This window comes from Peromyscus eremicus, chromosome 1 (assembly GCF_949786415.1).
Source record: "Peromyscus eremicus chromosome 1, PerEre_H2_v1, whole genome shotgun sequence".
Taxonomy (NCBI): domain Eukaryota; kingdom Metazoa; phylum Chordata; class Mammalia; order Rodentia; family Cricetidae; genus Peromyscus; species Peromyscus eremicus.
In genome coordinates, this window is record NC_081416.1 from 76,745,478 (window position 1) to 76,764,534 (window position 19,057).

Here is a 19,057-nt window from a genome sequence, read left to right on the forward strand (position 1 = left end):
TCAAGACAGGGTTTCTCTGTGTAGTTTTGCTGCCTGTCCTGGATCTTGTTCTGTAGACCAGGCTGGCCTCAAACTCACAAAGATCTGCCTGACTCTGCCTCCCGAGTGCTGGGATTAAAGGTGTGCGCCACCACCACCCAGTTAATTTTTACTATTTTTTAAGTTAGCATGTCTCCTTTTACGTTTGTCATCTTCTTAAATAAACTTGAGTGTCACAGAAAGATTAAGATCCGGTAGGTATTTAGGAACTGCCCTGTGTATTCTCAACAGTGGTGATCATATACAGGTGGTTGATTTCTACACTGTCACCATGTCCTGGAATGTCCTGCACAGTGGATGGGGTGCTTGTCTTCTTCCCTACGGAAACAACTTCATGCCACTGTGTTCACGTGGCCCTCAGATCACTGATTCTTTCCTTTCTGCAGGCATGCCCAGTCACTTGCAGCTCTCCAGGCCTACTCCCATTGGTTGGCACAGTATTGCAGTGAAGCCCATCGACAGAACACACAGCAGTTTGTGACACTCATCTCTACCACCATGGATGCGATCACACCTCTCATCAGCACCAAGGTCTTGAGACAGAAAATACTGTACCTGTTTGTCCTTTCCTTAGTCCTGTTTACCATAAAACCAAAACAATGTCCAGACTTTGGGTGATAACATCTGTATTTCATGTTCCTTAAAAATTTTGTTCTATTACATTTATTTATTTGTGTGTGCACAGGCGTGCACAAATGCCACAGCATGCCTGTGGAGATCAGAGAACACTTGATAGAAACTGGTTCTCTTTTTCCACTCTGCTAGGCCCTGGTTTGTGGTGGCAAGGACCTGTCCCCCTGAGCCACCTTGCCAGCCCTTTATGTCCCTTTTCAGTTGCAGTCTACACATGTTCAGGTGTGACTTGGGTTTTGCTTACGGTGAAAGTACCTGCTCCGTTTTGTTAACTAAAAAGTTTTGTTGTTGTTTGATTTCATTCCTTGAAACAACATTGTTCTCTGGATGAACGTGGTCAGGACTGGTGGCAATCCTTCTAGACATGCTTCTGTGTTTTTACAGAGAGTTTGTAGATAGCTAGAGGTACTGCTGTTTATTCCTAGCAGAGAGCAACTTGAGTTTTCATACTGCCCAGTGCTGTTTGCTTATGAGGATGGGTTTTAACTTTCTCATGGACAGAAGGATGCTCCCTTTATGTCTACTCTTCTACAAATGCTAGACGGCCTATAGTGGGGTTCCAGAAGAGAACTTGATAAGGAAAGGTTATAGCTATATAAGATGGACAGAGTCTAGTAAGTCCTTGCCCAAGAAGACTGTTAACTTGCATGAGGTACATTCAGCTTTCAGGTGTTCTTACTGTCTTTGCACATCCAGGCATTCTGTTCTAATGGAGCTATGTTGACTTCCGTAAACCTGCTGTGTGTAATGATAAATTTCTAAAAAGTTTTGATGCTCATAAGGAGTATGTTCCATAATTGACCTAGCTCTTGCTCCACTTTTAGGTTGATTACTTTGCAGGTAAAATTGTGCTGGGAATTTAGCTCAATTAGTAGAGTGCTTGCCCCATGTGAATGGAGCCCTGGGTTCAGGCCCTAGCACTGCTTGAAAATGTGTGGTGGTGGTGGTACATGCCTTTAATCCCAGCATTCAGGAATAGAAGTAGGATCAGAAGTTCAAGGTCATCTTGGCTATATAAGCAAGTTCAAAGCCAGTCTGGGCTACATGAGACCCTGTCTTTAATAAATACTTCTGAAATACATAGATTCAAGAATATGTTTATCCTGTTATGTAATTTCCTTAGAATAAGTAGAGATTATGGTGTTACAGTTTAGAAATATTTTGTGATTCTAGGAAATTACCATGATACCTCCTTCCTAAATTATTCTGCAGACCTTGACTCTTGGTGTGGTGTTTCACCATCCTACTCATTTTTGGCCCTTACTCGGAAGCTTTCTTAGGTGCAGGCATGGCTCATCTGTAGAGTGTGCTTAACACAGTCAAGGCTGAGGCCAGTTTCTAACCACTCCTTTCCAATAGCTTTTCTTTTATGGATTTGAAGCTGCCAGTGATTTGAACCAAGTTTTTTAGGCATGATGAGGTGAAAGAAATAGGAGAGACTAGGAGATTGATAAGATAAAATGCGGGAAGGAAGGGCTGAGTGAGACCTTGGCTTCTTGGGGAGCCAGAGCAGGGAATTGAAGAATACTATGTTTGAAGGGAAGACTTGGACAGCATGCCAGTAAGGACGCCGTGTGGTTTAATGGATGTGTATGAGTTGAGGAGTGACTGGGAAGAAGGAACAAGAAGTGATGGTGATGCAGGGCAGGAGCTATAGATGTGGGATAGAAGACGATAGTCTTGTTGGGAGTCATCAGGGGAAACGTGGCAGACTCCCTCAGTGAATGGTACAGTTTGGCAGTCATTAGCTGCTGCTGCTGCCTCAGGAAAGTTTCTCCAATACCAGTCTCCACAGAAGATACAGTAAGGCAACAACATGTCACATGTCTCTGTTCTAGGTCCAAGACAAGCTGCTGCTGTCTGCATGCCACCTACTGGTCTCAGTAGCCACCACTGTGCGGCCGGTTTTTCTCATCAGCATCCCTGCGGTGCAGAAGGTGTTCAACAGCATCATCGATGCCTCTGCCCAGCGCCTGGCAGACAAGGTAGGACGTTCTCCCTGGGGAATCCCGGAGCTCTGTGGCTGAGACCCGGGGAAGCTGAGGCAAAAGAGGCTGCTTCTGCTTTTACATTCAAGTTGAAAGCCACGGGTAGCACTGACACAACTGACTCACTGTCCCCTACTCACAGCCAGAATCCTGATTGAGATGGGAAAGCTCTTCCCCGTCCATGCACAGAGCCATCATTTGCCTCCAGTGAGATTTCTCTCTCTGTGAGGCTTCGGATGCCAGATGGAGCAGGGTGAATACTAGCTATGCTCATTGAGGCTGACCCTGTATCTTGAGACCCAGACTTGGGGATACCTCTGTGTTTCTTTTTCCTGCCTGGGTGCCTTAAAGTTAGAGGATGGCCAGGCTATAAGAAAGACACCTAGGGGCTGGAAAGATGGCTCAGAGGTTAAGAGCATTGACTGCTCTTTCAGAGGTCCTGAGTTCAATTCCCAGCAACCACATGGTGGCTCACAACCATCTGTAATGAGATCTGGTGCCCTCTTCTGGACTGCTATCATACATGCTGTATACATAATAAATAAATAAATCTTAAAAAAAAAAAAAAAAAGAAAGAAAGACACCTAGGACCTGAGGCAGAGTCGATCTTGACTACCAGCTTTTGCTTGCCCTTTGACCTCTGATGAATGCCTTTGGGTTCCTTCCAGGCACAGGTTTTGGTTTGCCGTGCACTCTCTAACACCTTGCTCCTTCCATGGCCAAATCTTCCTGAGAGTGAGCAGCAGTGGCCCCTGCGCTCCATCAACCATGCCAGCCTCATCTCTGCACTCTCTCGGGACTACCACAGCCTGAAGCCCAGTGCTGCCGCCCCCCAGAGCAAAGTACCGCTGGATGACAGTAAGTAGCTCCTCAGGTGACTTTGTTTGCTTATAGTGCCATGACTACTCTGTAGGAAAACTATCTGTGCATCTGTGGACATATTTCCTCCTGTTAGCTTACTGTTGGACACCTCAAGAAGACATCTGTGGACGACACTGCCAGTGGTGCTGTCCATCCACAAGCCTGAGACTGACTGAACCCATTTCAGATACCTGTGTGTCTGAACAGAGCAGGTCCCCTCTTGTCAGGAGAGTGTGCTTCAGAACTGTCTGCTGAGTAGCTTTAAGCTTTTCCAAATAGAAACATTTCAGAGGGTTTGGAAGAACATGTGTCTTCACAAGTAATACTGAGGTGTGATTATTTACATCAACGAGGAAAAAAATGAAACAATTCTAGTTCATGTAAAAAGGATCTAATTTTCTTTGAAAATAACAAATATCAAAATATTTTAAAAATAAAATACATTTACAGTAAGAATAATGAAACATGGGCTGGGCGTTGATGGCGCATGCCTTTAATCTCAGCGCTCTGGAGGCAGAGGCAGGCATATCTCTGTGAGTTCGAGGCCAGCCTGGGCTAGAGAGTGAGTTCCAGGAAAGGTGCAAAGCTATACAGAGAAACACTATTAGATGGTGTTGCTTATAGAATGATGTCAGCAGGGATGCTTTGTGAAATATTGCAAATGGTACTAAAGAGTATTCTTTTTGTTAGTTTGCTTGAGATAGGTCTTATTGTTTACCCCAGGCTGACTTGGAATTCAGATAGTCCATGCTGAGCTAGAACTTAGGATCTTCTGGCTCTGCCTCCCGAGCGAGCACTGTTAATACAGATGTGCTTCACAGTAACCTGCTTTAACCACCATTTTTCTTTCTTTTTTTGAGACTGCTTTTCTAGATCTCACCACATAGACTAGGTTAGCTGACCAGTGAGCACCAAGTGCTGGCCTGTCTCGAGACCTCATCACTGGGGCATGTGTGTGCCTCCATGCTCAGCTTTTAACTGTGGGTTCTGGGGATAGAACTCAGGGTCTCATGCTTATGTAGCAATGGCACATACCCCCTGCTCTCTAAGTGCTCTCTTTAAAAGAATTGTGGCTTTTTCCTTTAAACCATTTTGTGTGTGTGATGTGTGAGTGTGGTGTGTGTGCTCAAGTGTACACTTGTAGAGACAGGAGGCATTGAGCGCCCTCTGTTACTATGTCTTGCTCCTTTAAGTCAAGGTCTGAACCGGAGCTCACATGTTTTCAGACAGACTAGAGGCCAGTAAGCCCCAGTGGTCCCGTCCCTGACCCTTCAGTGCAGGGTCACCGCTGCGTGTGCACCCATGCCCAGCAAGTTATGTAGCTGTGGGGATCCAAGCTCTCGTACTCACTGGGCCATCTTTCCAGCCCCCCAAAGATTGTTTTTATAACTTGAATATTAACATACTCTATATTAAAAATTGAAATAGAACAACTTAAAGAAGAAAAAGGGAACTCCTACGTCTCAGCTGTGTCCGTGTCACGGAAAACAGTTGTTTTAGCTTTATGCTTGTATCCATGTTTTTACTGTGTAGAATTCTTAAGTGACACAACACACATAGATGGAGTAGCTGGTGTCTTGGGAATGTGCTGTATATGAGGCTCTTGCCTTAGTTTTATATCTGGTATCAAACCTGCCTTTTCCAGTGTCAGTTTCTGAAGTCTGGTGCTTGTTTTATCCTGAAGCATTACTCAGAAAGAAAGTAGTTTTTAAATTCTCATTTTAGCTTCATGATGGAGAGGACATCTGTTAACCCGACTTTATCTGATGTAGTGGCTTGCCAAAGGAAGAAGTTAAGCCTTGGTCCTGCTGAATGTTGAGCACACATCATGCTCAGGACTGGAAGGACTGAAGGCCACAGACTGGTGAATTTCACTCCAGTGTGAGCTCTCAGTAGGAGGGCAGGTGGGGAGGGTTGGCACACGTTCCTGGCCAGAACAAGCTGTATGGCCAGGACTTAACCTCAGAGCAGATAAGGGGGTGTGAGGCTGTTAGCTGGTATGGTTTCTGGCATAAGCACTGGCCTTAAAACCTGGTGTATGTGGTTTCTTTGGCTTCCTCTTCTCTGGAGCCTTCAAGCATATTCCGTTGCCTTCATTCTTAAAGTGAGATTAATGTTTAGAAAAGGGTTCCCTTTCCTTGCTCAACTTTATATTTTGAAAACTTTAAATTTTCAGAGTAGTTGAAATAAGAATCATGCTCTGAGTTTGCAGTCAGCTTGGTCTACATAGTGAGTTGCAGGTCAATCCGGGCTCCATAGCGAGACCCTATATAAAGAACCAAAGCCCAACAAGAACCCAGGAGTAAGAACTGTGTATAGTATTAGACACTCCAGGGAAGGAAAGAGAAGAGCAGTTGCGTACCTCTCTCCTTGCTTCACAGTTGCTCGCTTTGACACATGGTGTTTTCTTCCTCCAATGTACTTCTAATAAAAACCCAGATGTTTATACATATACATAGTTATTTAGACATTTTATAGATACATATAAAACAGGGTGTTGACATTGTCTTAGAACCAAAGACTGTTTCCACTGGCCAGCAGTGGGACAAAACATGCAACATTTTTGCCACATTAACAAGTTTTCCCAGTGTTACCAAAATGTCTGGTTTTTCTAAAAGCTCAGGTGCACTGTATTCGGCTGTTGTTTCTCTTTACCCACTTCAGTTCAGAAATGCACCTGCCTTTGTCACTCAGGACCTTGGCATTTCTTAAGAGTCAAGACTTGGGTTTTTGATAGACTTTTCCTTAATTTTGTTGTACCTGATTATCCCCACCAAATTAGATAGAGTGGTGTGTGCTTCTTATCACATCACTTCTCTTTGTCATGTGATTTTCAGGCAGTGTCTGGGAAAGCTGCGTCCACCGAGGCCCCTGAGAAGGTGGTGCAGTTAGAAGTCTGAATGGCTGGAGCTAGGGCCCTGCACCACTTTTTCTCATTGTCTCTTGCTTTTTGAAAATAAATTCTTTAATGGTTTGGGGTTGTCGTATTTATTATTACTATTATATTATTTGAAGTAGAGACTCTGTATGACTCAGACTGTCCTGGAACTCTTGATAGTCCTGCCTCTGCCTCCAATGTGCTGAGTATACAGACATGTCCCATCTGCCTGGCTTTCATGGTTTATAATGTACTATTTGTGGGAAGGCCACAGTCATACACTTACAGGGCTTTCAGTTTCTTCTATATTTTGGTATATAAACGTTGATCCTTTTTAAAATTTCCTTGACAGGCCAGTTTCTTGTCTCTTGACTCCCCAATACCCTGTCCTTCATTTCTGGTACCTTGTCTGTCTTAGTTAGGTTTTTATTGCTGTGAAGAGACACCATGACCATGGCAACTCTTATAAAGGAAACATTTAATTGTGGTGGTTCGCTTCCATTTCAGAGGTTCAGTCCATCATGATGGGGAACATGGTGGCATGCAAGCAGGCGTGGTGCTGGAGAGATAGCTGAGAGGTCTACATCTTGCAGGCAATAGGAAGTTGACTGACTGTCACACTGAGTGAAGCGTAAGAAAAAGACCTCAAAGCCCACCCCCACAGTGACACACTTCTAACAGAAGGTGTGGCTCAGAATAAAGGTGTGTCATCCAGCCTCCTCCAACAAAACCACACTTCCTCCAACAAGGTCACACATAATGAGCTTACGGGGGCCAAATATACATGTAAACTACCACACTGTCTTCCAACTGTGGTACCTCCTTCGTGGGTTCCTAGCCCTATCAAAATCCCTGAGTTTGCAGTAGTTTGTGGTGACTTCTTATCAGTAGTGTGAGTGTCTTTCGATTGTTTTCTTACATCACTGTCTCCAGTCTTCAGTGATCAGCCTGTTGTGAGTCATTGGCTTCCATTCTCAGTCCCACGAGGGGGTATTTCTGGCCATGTTTCAGATGAGGAAAGCAGAGCTCAGCAGCTAGTTAAACCAGAGGAACAGAACCAACTCCACACACTTCCTAAGCATGTCTTCTATCTCCCATACCCTCCTCTGACTGAAGCTTTAACACCACCCTTCCCACCCACCCCTAGCAGCCAGTGGGCTTTGTGAGGCCCAGAACAGCCCAGAGTATACTAGTTTGATGGTGGCTCTCCAAGTCTCAGTCTGGACCAGTCTATGGAGTTCATCAAGGTTGAGCCTGCTAGGCCTGGGCTGAGTCAGTCTCCATTCATGCAAGAGAACGGTGACAGCTTTCTCTTCTTAGACTTTGTATGCCAGGTGCCCTGCCAAAACCTTGCCTCAGACCCTCACAACAACCCCACAAAGATGGGTCTTTGGGGCCTGACTAGAATCCTACCCAGGGTATAAGCTGGCTACTGACCTTCTCTCTGCTGCAGTCAGGCAGGCCTCTCACTTTGAATGTTGGCTGGTTATTGCCACCAGTTTCCCTGTGCTGTGAAGAATCACAGTGTGAACTCATATGTCAGTATATTGTTAGAGTTAAATATATTGCCAGTAATATGCAATGATCATCCATATTATCAGACTACAGACCATTTGTCCCACCAGTCATCTCATCAGTGTTTATTTGGACAATAATCTTTTGTGGAGGGAGTGGGCATGGGTCTCTTGGAGCTTAGGCTGGCTTCAGACTTCTACTCCTGCCTCCTGAGTGCTGGAATTATAGGTAAGTGCCAGCATACCCAGTTTTTACGTGATGCTGAGTGTTGAACTCAGGGCCTTGTGCATGTTAGGTAAGAACTTTATCAATTGAGCTATACTCCCAGCCTATTTGATTTGTTGCTAATGGGTAAAGCTGGAAAAGGCATAAGCCCAAGTGTTCAGACAGGCAGACAACTGGAGTCTTGGAGGTAAAAAAGGAAGACGAGAGACATGGTGCTTATGGGGTCATATAATGAAATAGGGGTAATCTCTACTGGTTAGCAAGACTTCCTTCTGTGTGAATGTCTTCCTGGTGTTCCCTCTGCAAGGTTCTTCCATCCCTTGTGTATGTTCTTTCTAATTGTGCTGTGTCTCAGACAACACGTAACTGCAGCTTCATCTTGACTTGCAGCCAAAGTGATTATTCACCAGACACTTAGTGTCTTGGAAGACATTGTGGAGAATATCTCTGGGGAATCCACCAAGTCTCGACAGATCTGTTACCAGTCACTGCAGGAATCTGTTCAGGTCTCCCTGGCCCTCTTTCCAGCTTTTATCCATCAATCAGGTAAGAATTGGCTCAGGGGCCTGCCTCATGGATGGATGGTGTTCACAAGGGCCAGAATACCCACTTACAGCTGTAGAACATGCCAGGTCAGAGCAAGCCCCTGGCCTTTGCTCAGTGAAGGGAAGCATATAGACAAAGGCAAAGGTGTGCTGTCATTGGAGAGTCTGGAAAGGTGAGCAGAGCTGATGTGGTTTTCTTCAGCTGTTGTCAGTGTCACTATCACTGACCAATACTGCTCTGTCACTCTGAGTGTACCTGTCTGGCTCTGCTGAGAGCATTTACAGTGGACTTGTCAGTGTTAGACAGCATGGGCTTTGTAGCTTAGATGCAATGACAGCATCTTGTAAACACATTAGTGTGGTAAGAACCAAAATGTCCCATGCAAGACGAGATCTGGATATGATGAGATCTAGATATGAAACCACACTAACCAGAATCAATAAATTCATTTAGTAGCCCAGGGCAGTGTGACCTGAGTGCTACATCATTATCTACTTTTAGCCACTTAACCTTGACCTACTACAGGGATGATTGGTCTTAGAGAGAAATGCCAAGGCATTCAGGTGTTGACCCAGTTGGATAATTTCTTGGACGTGAGCACAAAGTGGTTCATCTTCAGTGAGAGTGCTGACCATGCTGGATGCAGAGCAATACGCTGGGCTTCAAGATGAGACAACTCCATTTCCTGCTGTGAGCAATCAAGCAGCCATCCCTAGGAGCTGAGCTGTGTTCTCAGCAGGCTCTTAATCATTTTCCACTTTCTGTCATTGGCTCTGATGGTATTGGGGACATTTCTTCAGTGGGGCGCATTAGAGAGAGATGCAGTGCAGAGTGTATGGAAAATTGATGAGGCCACGGCTGCGTTGGTCCCTGTGCGCACGCATGGTGTTGACCATTGGCTTTGTCCTTCGTTCAGATGTGACTGATGAGATGCTGAGCTTCTTCCTCACCTTGTTTCGAGGCCTTAGAGTACAGATGGGTGTGCCTTTCACAGAGCAGATCATACAGACTTTCCTCAACATGTTTACCAGGTAACCATACACCTGCTGCCCAGGCCTTTCAGATCCCAGGAGCAAGCCTGGCTGCAAAATGCATTGCTTGTCCTCTGGTTCCAGAAGAATCAGTTGTTGAGTTATCTGTGGCTTTCTCTTGCCTGCAGAGAACAGTTGGCTGAGAGCATCCTCCATGAAGGCAGCACTGGCTGCCGGGTGGTGGAAAAGTTCCTGAAGATCCTGCAGGTGGTGGTGCAGGAGCCTGGCCAGGTGTTCAAGCCCTTCCTCCCCAGCATTATTGCGCTGTGCATGGAGCAGGTGTACCCCATCATTGCTGAGGTAGGTGGGGCCAGGGAGGTCTCTGTGCTGCCTCCTTACCAGGAGGGAGGGAGGGAGGGAAAGCACCTTGTGTTTAGATCTCATTTGTGAGTTCTTTCAGTACTCTTACAAGTAATTTTTGAGGTCCCTCCTCCCTCCAAGAAAAGAACACATTGTGCATACACATACATTAAAAAAAAAAGAATACTTAATAAAAAGAATAAATGTCTCTGGATACTTAGGACTTTTAAATGCTCGTAACTCACAGCTGGAGAGATGGCTCACCATTAGTGCACACTGCTCTTCCAGAGGACCTTTCTTTCTCTCCCTCTCCTGTAAATAGTCTTTTGCTAAAAGCAAGTTCTTGGTGACAACTCAGGTAGAACTTTTCGTGGTCTGGGGAAGTGACAGACACTAACTACATAGCAAGAACCAAAGGAAATACAGATGCCGCTTGAATGTTACTGCAATGGTTAGGGAAATAGGAGCTGATCTTGTAGCTGTCCCCACAACCAAAGTCTAGGGCACTGGGTCCTAAACAGACATGGCTGTATAGCTGACAGTCAGAATTCTACGGCAGTGTTGGCAATAATGTGGCTTGTGTGCTCACTGGTCACTTGGACATTTGGGTTTGAGTTAGGAAATCATGCTTCAATGAGTGACCCCTACTCTCTCAGAATCCTGATGCTGGCTACAGGAAAAGGAGCCGCACCCAGGCAGCAATTAGTGCAGCCTGTTGCCTCCACGGGGAGGCCTTTAGATTTCTCGGATTCCTAAGTGCTCTTCAGACTTGCCTCTCTTGGGTAGCAGTGCTGCTTTTAGGGCATCTTGCTTTTGTTAGTCTCTCAGGTTGCTTAAAGCTAGCATGCTAGCCATGCTATCCGTTTCCATCCTGGGAGAGGGGTCAACCCAACCTGGAAGATTAAAAACAATCCAACTGGCTAGTTCCTGAATAGAAAAGTCACATTTTCATTGTCTTTGCCCTTGTGTCCCTTCTTCCTAGTGTTTAAAGCTGAGTGATTCATTAGAAAGAGCCTCCTGGCACTCACCTGAATGTTGTCTCATGTGTCTCTTGAAGCACTCCTGGGTGAACTGCCCCCTCCAAGGACTCAGGGCCTTCTGCATGGGAAGTGGCAGAAGTGTGGGTAGAACGTTGAATACTAGCTAGCTACTATCTGGTGCCTCTTAGACTTCTGTGGTGGCCTACACTGGCCAAGAGGCCCCCAAGCTGCATGAAAGGAAGTGTAGTGCCATGTGGCTGTCTCTACAGCGCCCGTCACCTGACGTGAAGGCTGAGCTGTTTGAGCTCCTCTTTCGAACGCTCCATCACAACTGGCGGTACTTCTTCAAGTCTACTGTCCTGGCTAGCGTGCAGAGGGGCATTGCTGAGGAGCAGATGGAGAATGAACCCCAGTTCAGTGCCATCATGCAGGTAAGGTGGAGGGCTTGCCTGTGAAGCTGCAATGGGTCCTAAGAGCAAGTGGGCCTTGTTCTGGGTGCTGCCTGCATCCTTGGCCCATGTCCCTTGGGTTTTTCTCAAGTATGTGGCCCACTTCTTCCATCGTGGCCCTGCAGCAAGTGTGAGGCTGACACTGAACTCTGCCCCTGTTAGTTTCTTGGGGCTTCAATATCTTCATCTGTAAAGTGGGGTCAGTACTGCTAGTTTCGCAAACTAACTGTGTGATAAACAAGACAGTGTACACCAAGGACGCAACACCAGTGGTTATGTGCTCCATGTCCATTCCCTTCATTTAAGAGCAGTGTAAGCAGGAATCTGTTGGGCGTGGTGACATGTGTAGTTCCAGCCCTTGGAACACTTGAAGGCTGAGCCAGGGTGACAAGCTCTACCTGGTTCTTGCTTACAGGATACTTGGTGAGCCAGGAGTCTCTGGAGAGCCCAGCAGTCTGCATTTGGAAAGGGCACTCTGGCTCCAACCATGCTGCCCTGTCAGGGCTTCGGCTTAATGTATTCTAGTGTTTGCTCCCCTAAGCTTTGTGTATGTAGACTTCTTTGACTGAGGACTGGTCTCTCACTTGGAGCTTATAAAAGTTACTTTGAAAGAGTCTCATAGTTTGGCAGTTTCTTATAATGTTATATATAGCTGAGCATATGATCTAGCAGTTGACAGCATGTGTTCGCACCACCTGTACACAGATGCTTGTGTCTGTTTTCATGATTGCTCTAGACCCAAAACAGTCCAAATATTCACTAGCTGTGAATGGGTAAACCCAGTGGCAAAGAAGTAAAGACATACTACTACAGTGGAGATGAACTTACACTCTGCTAGGTGAAAGAAGCCAGAAGAAAGGCTCTGCCCAGCCCCTGACCCGTCCGTCAGAGGGATGGAGAATCAGCAGTGGTTGCCAACACAGGAAGAGGATTGAATAAAGCTAGTGTGAGGAGACATTGCAGGCCAAAGGAAATGTCTTACACCTTAATGGTGATGGTGCTCTGTTGATTCAAGTCCTACAGTGCCAGAGAGTTTCACTCCAGCTTCAGAGAGCTTGATGTTTAGGAGTAGATCCCACTGCTGCAGCAGTGATGACAAGATTCCTTGCACAGCCGTGCAGCCCTGGGATGGAGTAGCCACTTCCTGTAGCCTGCCAGCCTCCCTTATCCCTGTGATCCCTTGGTACCGGAGTGGGGAGTTTTGTGTCGGGGATGTGCTTCAGTTTGCTCCTCAACTAGTAGAGCTCTCCCTCCTAGACATCCTGAGGCAGTTTACAGATGTGCTGGTGCTCAGCCCCAACGTGTGCAGTGATTGAGAGAGAACCTCTGAGGACTTGTGGGCGCTAAGGAGCACGAGATTCCCTGTAGAGGATTGCTTGGGCGGGCGGGCGGGCGGGCAGGAAGGCAGGCAGGCAGGCAGGAAGGCAGGAAGGCAGGAAGGCAGGCAGGCAGGCAGGCAGGCAGGAAGGCAGGCAGGAAGGCAGGAAGGCAGGAAGGCAGGAAGGCAGGAAGGCAGGCAGGCAGGCAGGCAGGAAGGCAGGAAGGCAGGAAGGCAGGAAGGCAGGCAGGCAGGAAGGCAGGCAGGCAGGAAGGCAGGAAGGCAGGAAGGCAGGAAGGCAGGCAGGCAGGCAGGCAGGCAGGCAGGCAGGAAGGCAGGCAGGCAGGCAGGAAGGCAGGAAGGCAGGCAGGCAGGAAGGCAGGCAGGCAGGCAGGAAGGCAGGAAGGCAGGAAGGCAGGCAGGCAGGAAGGCAGGCAGGCAGGCAGGCAGGCAGGCAGGCAGGCAGGAAGGCAGGCAGGCAGGAAGGCAGGAAGGCAGGCAGGCAGGAAGGCAGGCAGGCAGGAAGGCAGGCAGGCAGGCAGGCAGGCAGGCAGGCAGGCAGGCTGTGCTGTCTGCTCAGTTGCTCAAGGATTTGACTAGTGTGGGTGTCTTGCTTCAAAGATGTGCTCTTGAAGAGATTCTAGAGCAGTGGTTCTCAATCTTCCTAACACTGTGACTCTCTAATACAGTCCTTATATTGTGGTGACCCCCCAACCATAAAATTATTTTCATTGCTACTTCATAACTGTAATTTTGCTACTGTTATGAATTGTAATGTAGATATCTAATATGCAATCCTGTGGGGGTCAAGACCCCCACACAGGTTGAGAACCACTGTTGTAGCATTTTCTTTTAGAAGGTATAAATGAGACCAGACTAAGAATTGAGGCCCATGAGAAGGCACAGGTGCCAAGACACCAGGGTTACGTTGCAGAGGTCTGCCCTACTGGGCAGAGCTGAGACTGCTGCCTCCCCTAGCCATCCAGTGAGGAGCTGCGTAGTGTTGGTTCTGACATAGATAGAGGCCCTGGAGGATTGGGTTTCAGGGAACGTAAATGCTGTTTATTAAATAGTAGTCTTACTCCCCAGGCTTTTGGACAGTCCTTTCTTCAGCCTGACATCCACCTGTTCAAACAAAATCTCTTCTACTTGGAGACTCTGAACACCAAGCAGAAATTATACCACAAAGTAAGTGCCCTTCTCTCCTGGAAGTATTCCTCCTCATCTGAGAGTTCTGGGCCGAGTCTGCCTGGGGAGTATTTGGGGAACACACTAAGCCTAGGGTAACCCCAGTCTCAGTGAGCCTCCTGGCCCATGCTCCTGCTCCTCTGCTTGCAGAAGATCTTCCGGACCACTATGCTGTTCCAGTTTGTGAATGTGCTGCTCCAGGTCCTGGTTCATAAGTCTCATGACCTTCTACAAGAGGAGATTGGCATTGCTATTTACAACATGGCTTCTGTCGACTTTGATGGCTTCTTTGCAGCCTTCCTTCCAGAGTTCCTGACCAGCTGTGATGGTGTGGATGCCAATCAGAAAAATGTGCTGGGACGAAATTTCAAGATGGATCGGGTGAGGAGAAAAGGCCAAGCTATAAGCGAACACATGTGTGGGTTCTTGAGCCTGTTGTCTGATTAGTGAGGGGCCCATCTAGGTCTTGGCATGGTTGTACCCTCTGGTAGGTTATCATCAATACCTGGGTAACTTGATGCTGGGGTTGGGTGTAGAGGGCACACTCTTTCTCTGGGACTTGGCTCCTGTAACTCACATGTTCATTGTCTCAGCCACAGAAGTCACAGGACCCAGCAGGCAACACATTATCTTAACTTTTTTGTCCACATCTCCCACCCCCTCAACACACATCTCTGCCTCCTATGGGGCTTGCACTCTTGGTGGTCTAGAAGACACCATACTGTCCCTCTGCCCTGACTTTCAGGCAGGCTAAAAAGATTGGTACAGCTTTGGGCCCCCAGAGATGGCCCTGTTGCTTGGCTGCCCTGGACTCTTCCTGTCTCTCTTCACAACCCAGCACTGGTGCAGCTCAGACTCCTCAAAGGACCCTCATAATGTTCACCCTCTGTGCTACTGAGACCCCTAGGGGAAGTCACTTGGGGGTGATGTGGCAGCTGGGGTGCTGATGACTCTGGAGCCATTGCTGCTCTAGGCTGTCAAGCTCTGTATCGCCCCCTTTCTGCATCATGTGGCCATAGCCCTCCCTGATCTTTGCGTGGTAGACCATCTTTGGAACTTTGCAGAATAAAGTTCTTTGCAGCCATACATACCGGGCTCAGGTTTCTGGCCATTCTGCCCCCTCTTTTTTTTTTTTTTTTTTTTTTTTTTTTTTTTGGTTTTTTTCGAGACAGGGTTTCTCTGTGTAGTTTTGCGCCTTTCCTGGAACTCACTTGGTAGTCCAGGCTGGCCTCGAACTCACAGAGATCCACCTGGCTCTGCCTCCCGAGTGCTGGGATTAAAGGCGTGCGCCACCACCGCCCGGCATCTGCCCCCTCTTTTGTCATGTACCCTAGGGAAGCTTTCTTGGACTCACAGCTTTGCTTTTTTGTATCTTAGAATTGTCCTTTTTGGGGGGATCTGTCTTTTTTTCTCTTTCAGCCACTTGAGTAGTTTTTCCTTAGTTTTCTCTTGACCAACTCCTAATATCTCATGGTTGCTTTGCAGTGGCATCAGTATTAGTTAATGCAGTGGGTTCCAAATCTAGTTGCTCAGTAGACTCCTGGCATGCATATGGAAAAGGGATAGTTGGCTCCACTGAGGGAGTTTCTTTGGTGTTTAGGAGCTGCTGATTGAAAAGATGCCACTTGGTCGGTTTTTGGCTTGGTTTGGTTTGGGTATTCTGAGATGAGGTCACTGTGTAGCCTTTGCTGGACTTGATTTGTGATCCCCCTTCCTCTGCCTCTTCCATGCAAGTGCCATCCAACCCTTCCCTCTCTGCACAGGGTCTTTCTTTGGTCTGAAACTTACTATATAGACCAGGCTGGCCTCAAACTCATAGAGATCCTCCTGCCTCTGCCTCCTGAGTGCTGGAGTTAAAGGTGAACACTATCAGGCCCTGTGCCCTGTGCTGTTCTTCAGGATGAAATGAGTCACACTTTCCATGTTGTCATCTGCTCAGTCACCTGCTGCCAGGCACAGTCCCTGCTTCCACGAAACCTTTTGTTGAAGACAGGCTGCATAGTGTGTTTTGTTTTGTTTTGTTGAGCATGCTGTTCCTGGCACTTCCTGCTCTTCCATTCACCTTCTGAAGAGCAACTTAACTATTAGCTTCATTTTGTAGAAGATGGCCTAGACTTAGTAGTTACTGAACTTGGAAGTAGTAGAGATGTGGAACAGGATCTTAGCTGAGTGTGTGGTTGAGAGTAGGCAGCATGATTGATCTAAGAGCTCTTTTAGAAAGCTCAGCAGAGGCACTGACCAAGCCAGCTCAGGCAAGACAGGCGGGGTCTTTGGTGATGGGGACAGGTGTGAGCTGAGTTCCATCACGGAAGAAAGTGAGAGAGGTAGAACTATCAGCTACCTGATGTGACTGAGTTTTATGGGGATCGCCTTGGTAGCTAAGGCAGGGTGCCAGTACTATCTGTGACAGCATTGTGTCTATTGTTGACACTCTTCACATTGGGACCTGCACAGCAGACCCCCAGTTACACCACACTAAGCAATGTGGGAAGCAGTGAACATGATAATGCTCAGGGTTCAAGCTGTGAGGGACTCCCGATTTCAGCATCTGGGTGCCTTCCCAATTGCTGTTGCTCCCAGCAGGACAGCTCTGGGGCCAGGCAGTGTGTGTTCTTCAGCTCAGATGTCATTTAACTTGTAGGGACTAGTGGAACTCATGCAGGAAGGACTCTGTGATGTGGGTCATCAAGACTGGCCTAGGGGAATGAGAGGGCAGAGGAGCAGCCAGGCTGGTGCTGTGGCTCTTCCCTCCCTCCCTCCCTGTCTAACTTGCAGGACCCTGCATTGCAGGCTGTGGTACAGGTCTGAGTTGCTTACAGCAGAGCCTGGCCTGTGGAGCCCTGAAGAAGGATTTTTGCATGTGCCCTCCACCTTGCCTGGGACTTGGAATCTTATTAAATGTTTGCATAGAACCAAAAGCACAGGTGTGGGGACAGCTGATGAGTTTGGTGGGTGGGTAGCCTAGACTATTAGGGTCGGGTGGACCTTCAAGAGCCAGGCCTCAGCTTTGCCCTGCCTTTCAGGACCTGCCCTCGTTCACCCAGAATGTGCACAGGCTGGTAAATGACCTACGTTACTACCGACTCTGCAACGACAGCCTACCCCCTGGCACTGTGAAGCTCTAGGAGTGCCTGCTTGCCTTCCTGGCTGCTCACTGCCCCAGGGACGTGCCTGCTGCCACCGCCACCAACACCACCTGCACCTGTGCCACGGAAGTCTGTGACAAGCCTTGGCCACTCTCTGGATGGTCATGCCCTGAGCAAGTGGCCTGCCTTTGCCCTCTCCTGCTGCCACCAACACAGCAGGCCTTGGGGTCCATTTGACACTGGTAGAGTTTCCAGGCATTTGGAGCAAACAGAGGGTCATGTGGCCGGATGCCAGGAAGGCACCCAGAGGTCCCACAGCATGGTCCATGCAGATCATGTGTCTGTCTATCAGTCCCGAGTCCGAATCGCCAAGGACCGCTTACAACAGTGCCACCTTCTCACCATTCCACTTCCCCACCCTCCTGGCCGGCCAGCCCAGGAGAAATTCGACAGCAGAACTATTTCTGTCGAGCCTCCTGCCCTCCGATTGCCTTGAAGTCTCTGTTCTTTGTCAGAGATTCGTGAAGACTCGCATTTTTTTTGTTCTTGTTTTCTCATCATTCCATTGTGATACTAAGAAGCTTAATGGATAAATAAAATGCTTAAGTTGTTGGTATAGAAGTATTAGTTATGGAGCATCTTTCCACCTGAGCTCCTTAAGGCCAGTATCCAGTTGGTCACCATGGAACCAACAGTGGACCTCTGTGTGGTGCTGAGGCCCATGTTGTCTTGGGAGAACAGTGAGAGGGGGCCCAACTGCTATGGACTTCGGGATAACATCTTCCTCAAACTACCCAAAGAAGCATGCACAAGGCTTGGGGAGCTGTTCTCCATGACAGTGACCCTGTGGTAGAGGCAGGCATGCATCCTGAGCCTGTCTTGCTGCCAAACCCATAACCCTTTCTTCCGGCCCTGCACCTCCAGGTGGTAAGCCCAAGCTCTGGCTCCTTCCTTCCAGAGAGTCGATCCCCTCTGGAGATACCCAGTCAGAGTTATCCCTCAGGGAACAGGCTTCACCTGAGGTGCTGAGAGGGCAAGGTCTGTATGGGTCAGTGTAGAAAGAGACAGCTGTGAGCCCTGGTGGGAGGAGACTAGTTTCTGGTGTGTCTGGGAGTTTGGGACCTTGCCCTGACATCCGTATGTGGAAACCCCTGGTCCTAAGATCAAAAAAATTTCCGTTCCTCTGGCATGAGTCAGTGGCTGGATCAGCTTAAAATACACAGCTGCCCGGGAAGATTTACTTATGAGTGTAAGGTCAGAGTTCCTGAGAAATTGGGGCAGTGGTGATTTTATAAACTGTGCTATTTTATGAATTGCTTTTTATACACTAATGTAGTATGATCATTCTTCATCAAAATTCTACAAAACATGCTTGTCACAGTAGGTGGTGCTTTATCACAGGGATTGCCATTGCTACAATTTTTTTTATAAAAATACTGAGTGTGTATGATGTGTGTGCGTGCATATGTACCATGGTGCATATGTGGAGAGAGATCAGGACAGCTCTGGGGGGTCCTTCTTCTCTCCTGTCATCCGTGGGGTCCTTCTCTCCTGTCATCTGGGGGGTCCTTCTCTCCTGTCATCCGTGGGGTCCTTCCTTCTCTCCTGTCATCTGTGGGGTCCTTTCTTCTCTCCTGTCATCTGGGGGGTCCTTCCTTCTCTCCTGACATCTGGGGGGGTCCTTCCTTCTCTCCTGTCATCTGGGGGGGTCCTTCTCTCCTGTCATCCGTGGGGTCCTTCTCTCCTGACATCTGGGGGGGTCCTTTCTTCTCTCCTGACATCTGGGGGGTCCTTCCTTCTCTCCTGTCATCCGTGGGGTCCTTCTTCTCTCCTGTCATCTGTGGGGTCCTTCTTCTCTCCTGTCATCCGTGGGGTCCTTCTTCTCTCCTGTCATCCGTGGGGTCCTTTCTTCTCTCCTGTCATCCGTGGGGTCCTTTCTTCTCTCCTGTCATCCGTGGGGTCCTTCTCTCCTGTCATCTGGGGGATCTTGGGGTTGGCGCTCAGGTCATCAGTCTTGCAG

General features: G+C 47.9%; 1 protein-coding gene across 2 annotated transcripts in view; it reads left to right on the plus strand.

Annotated features, from left to right (window-relative positions):
* The window catches only part of Xpo6 (exportin 6), a 107,138-nt gene extending 89,480 nt beyond the window's left edge, over window positions 1-17,658 (plus strand). For both annotated transcript variants that reach the window (XM_059267208.1, XM_059267206.1), the window contains exons 15-24: window positions 426-570; window positions 2,511-2,657; window positions 3,329-3,518; window positions 8,530-8,685; window positions 9,602-9,716; window positions 9,845-10,016; window positions 11,266-11,427; window positions 13,853-13,951; window positions 14,102-14,332; window positions 16,975-17,658. In XM_059267208.1, coding sequence (XP_059123191.1) covers window positions 426-570; window positions 2,511-2,657; window positions 3,329-3,518; window positions 8,530-8,685; window positions 9,602-9,716; window positions 9,845-10,016; window positions 11,266-11,427; window positions 13,853-13,951; window positions 14,102-14,332; window positions 16,975-17,076 — 1,519 coding nt within the window. In that variant the 3' untranslated portion in view covers window positions 17,077-17,658. The remainder of the gene's footprint in view (window positions 1-425; window positions 571-2,510; window positions 2,658-3,328; window positions 3,519-8,529; window positions 8,686-9,601; window positions 9,717-9,844; window positions 10,017-11,265; window positions 11,428-13,852; window positions 13,952-14,101; window positions 14,333-16,974) is intronic.
* The last annotated feature ends 1,399 nt before the right edge of the window (window positions 17,659-19,057 follow it).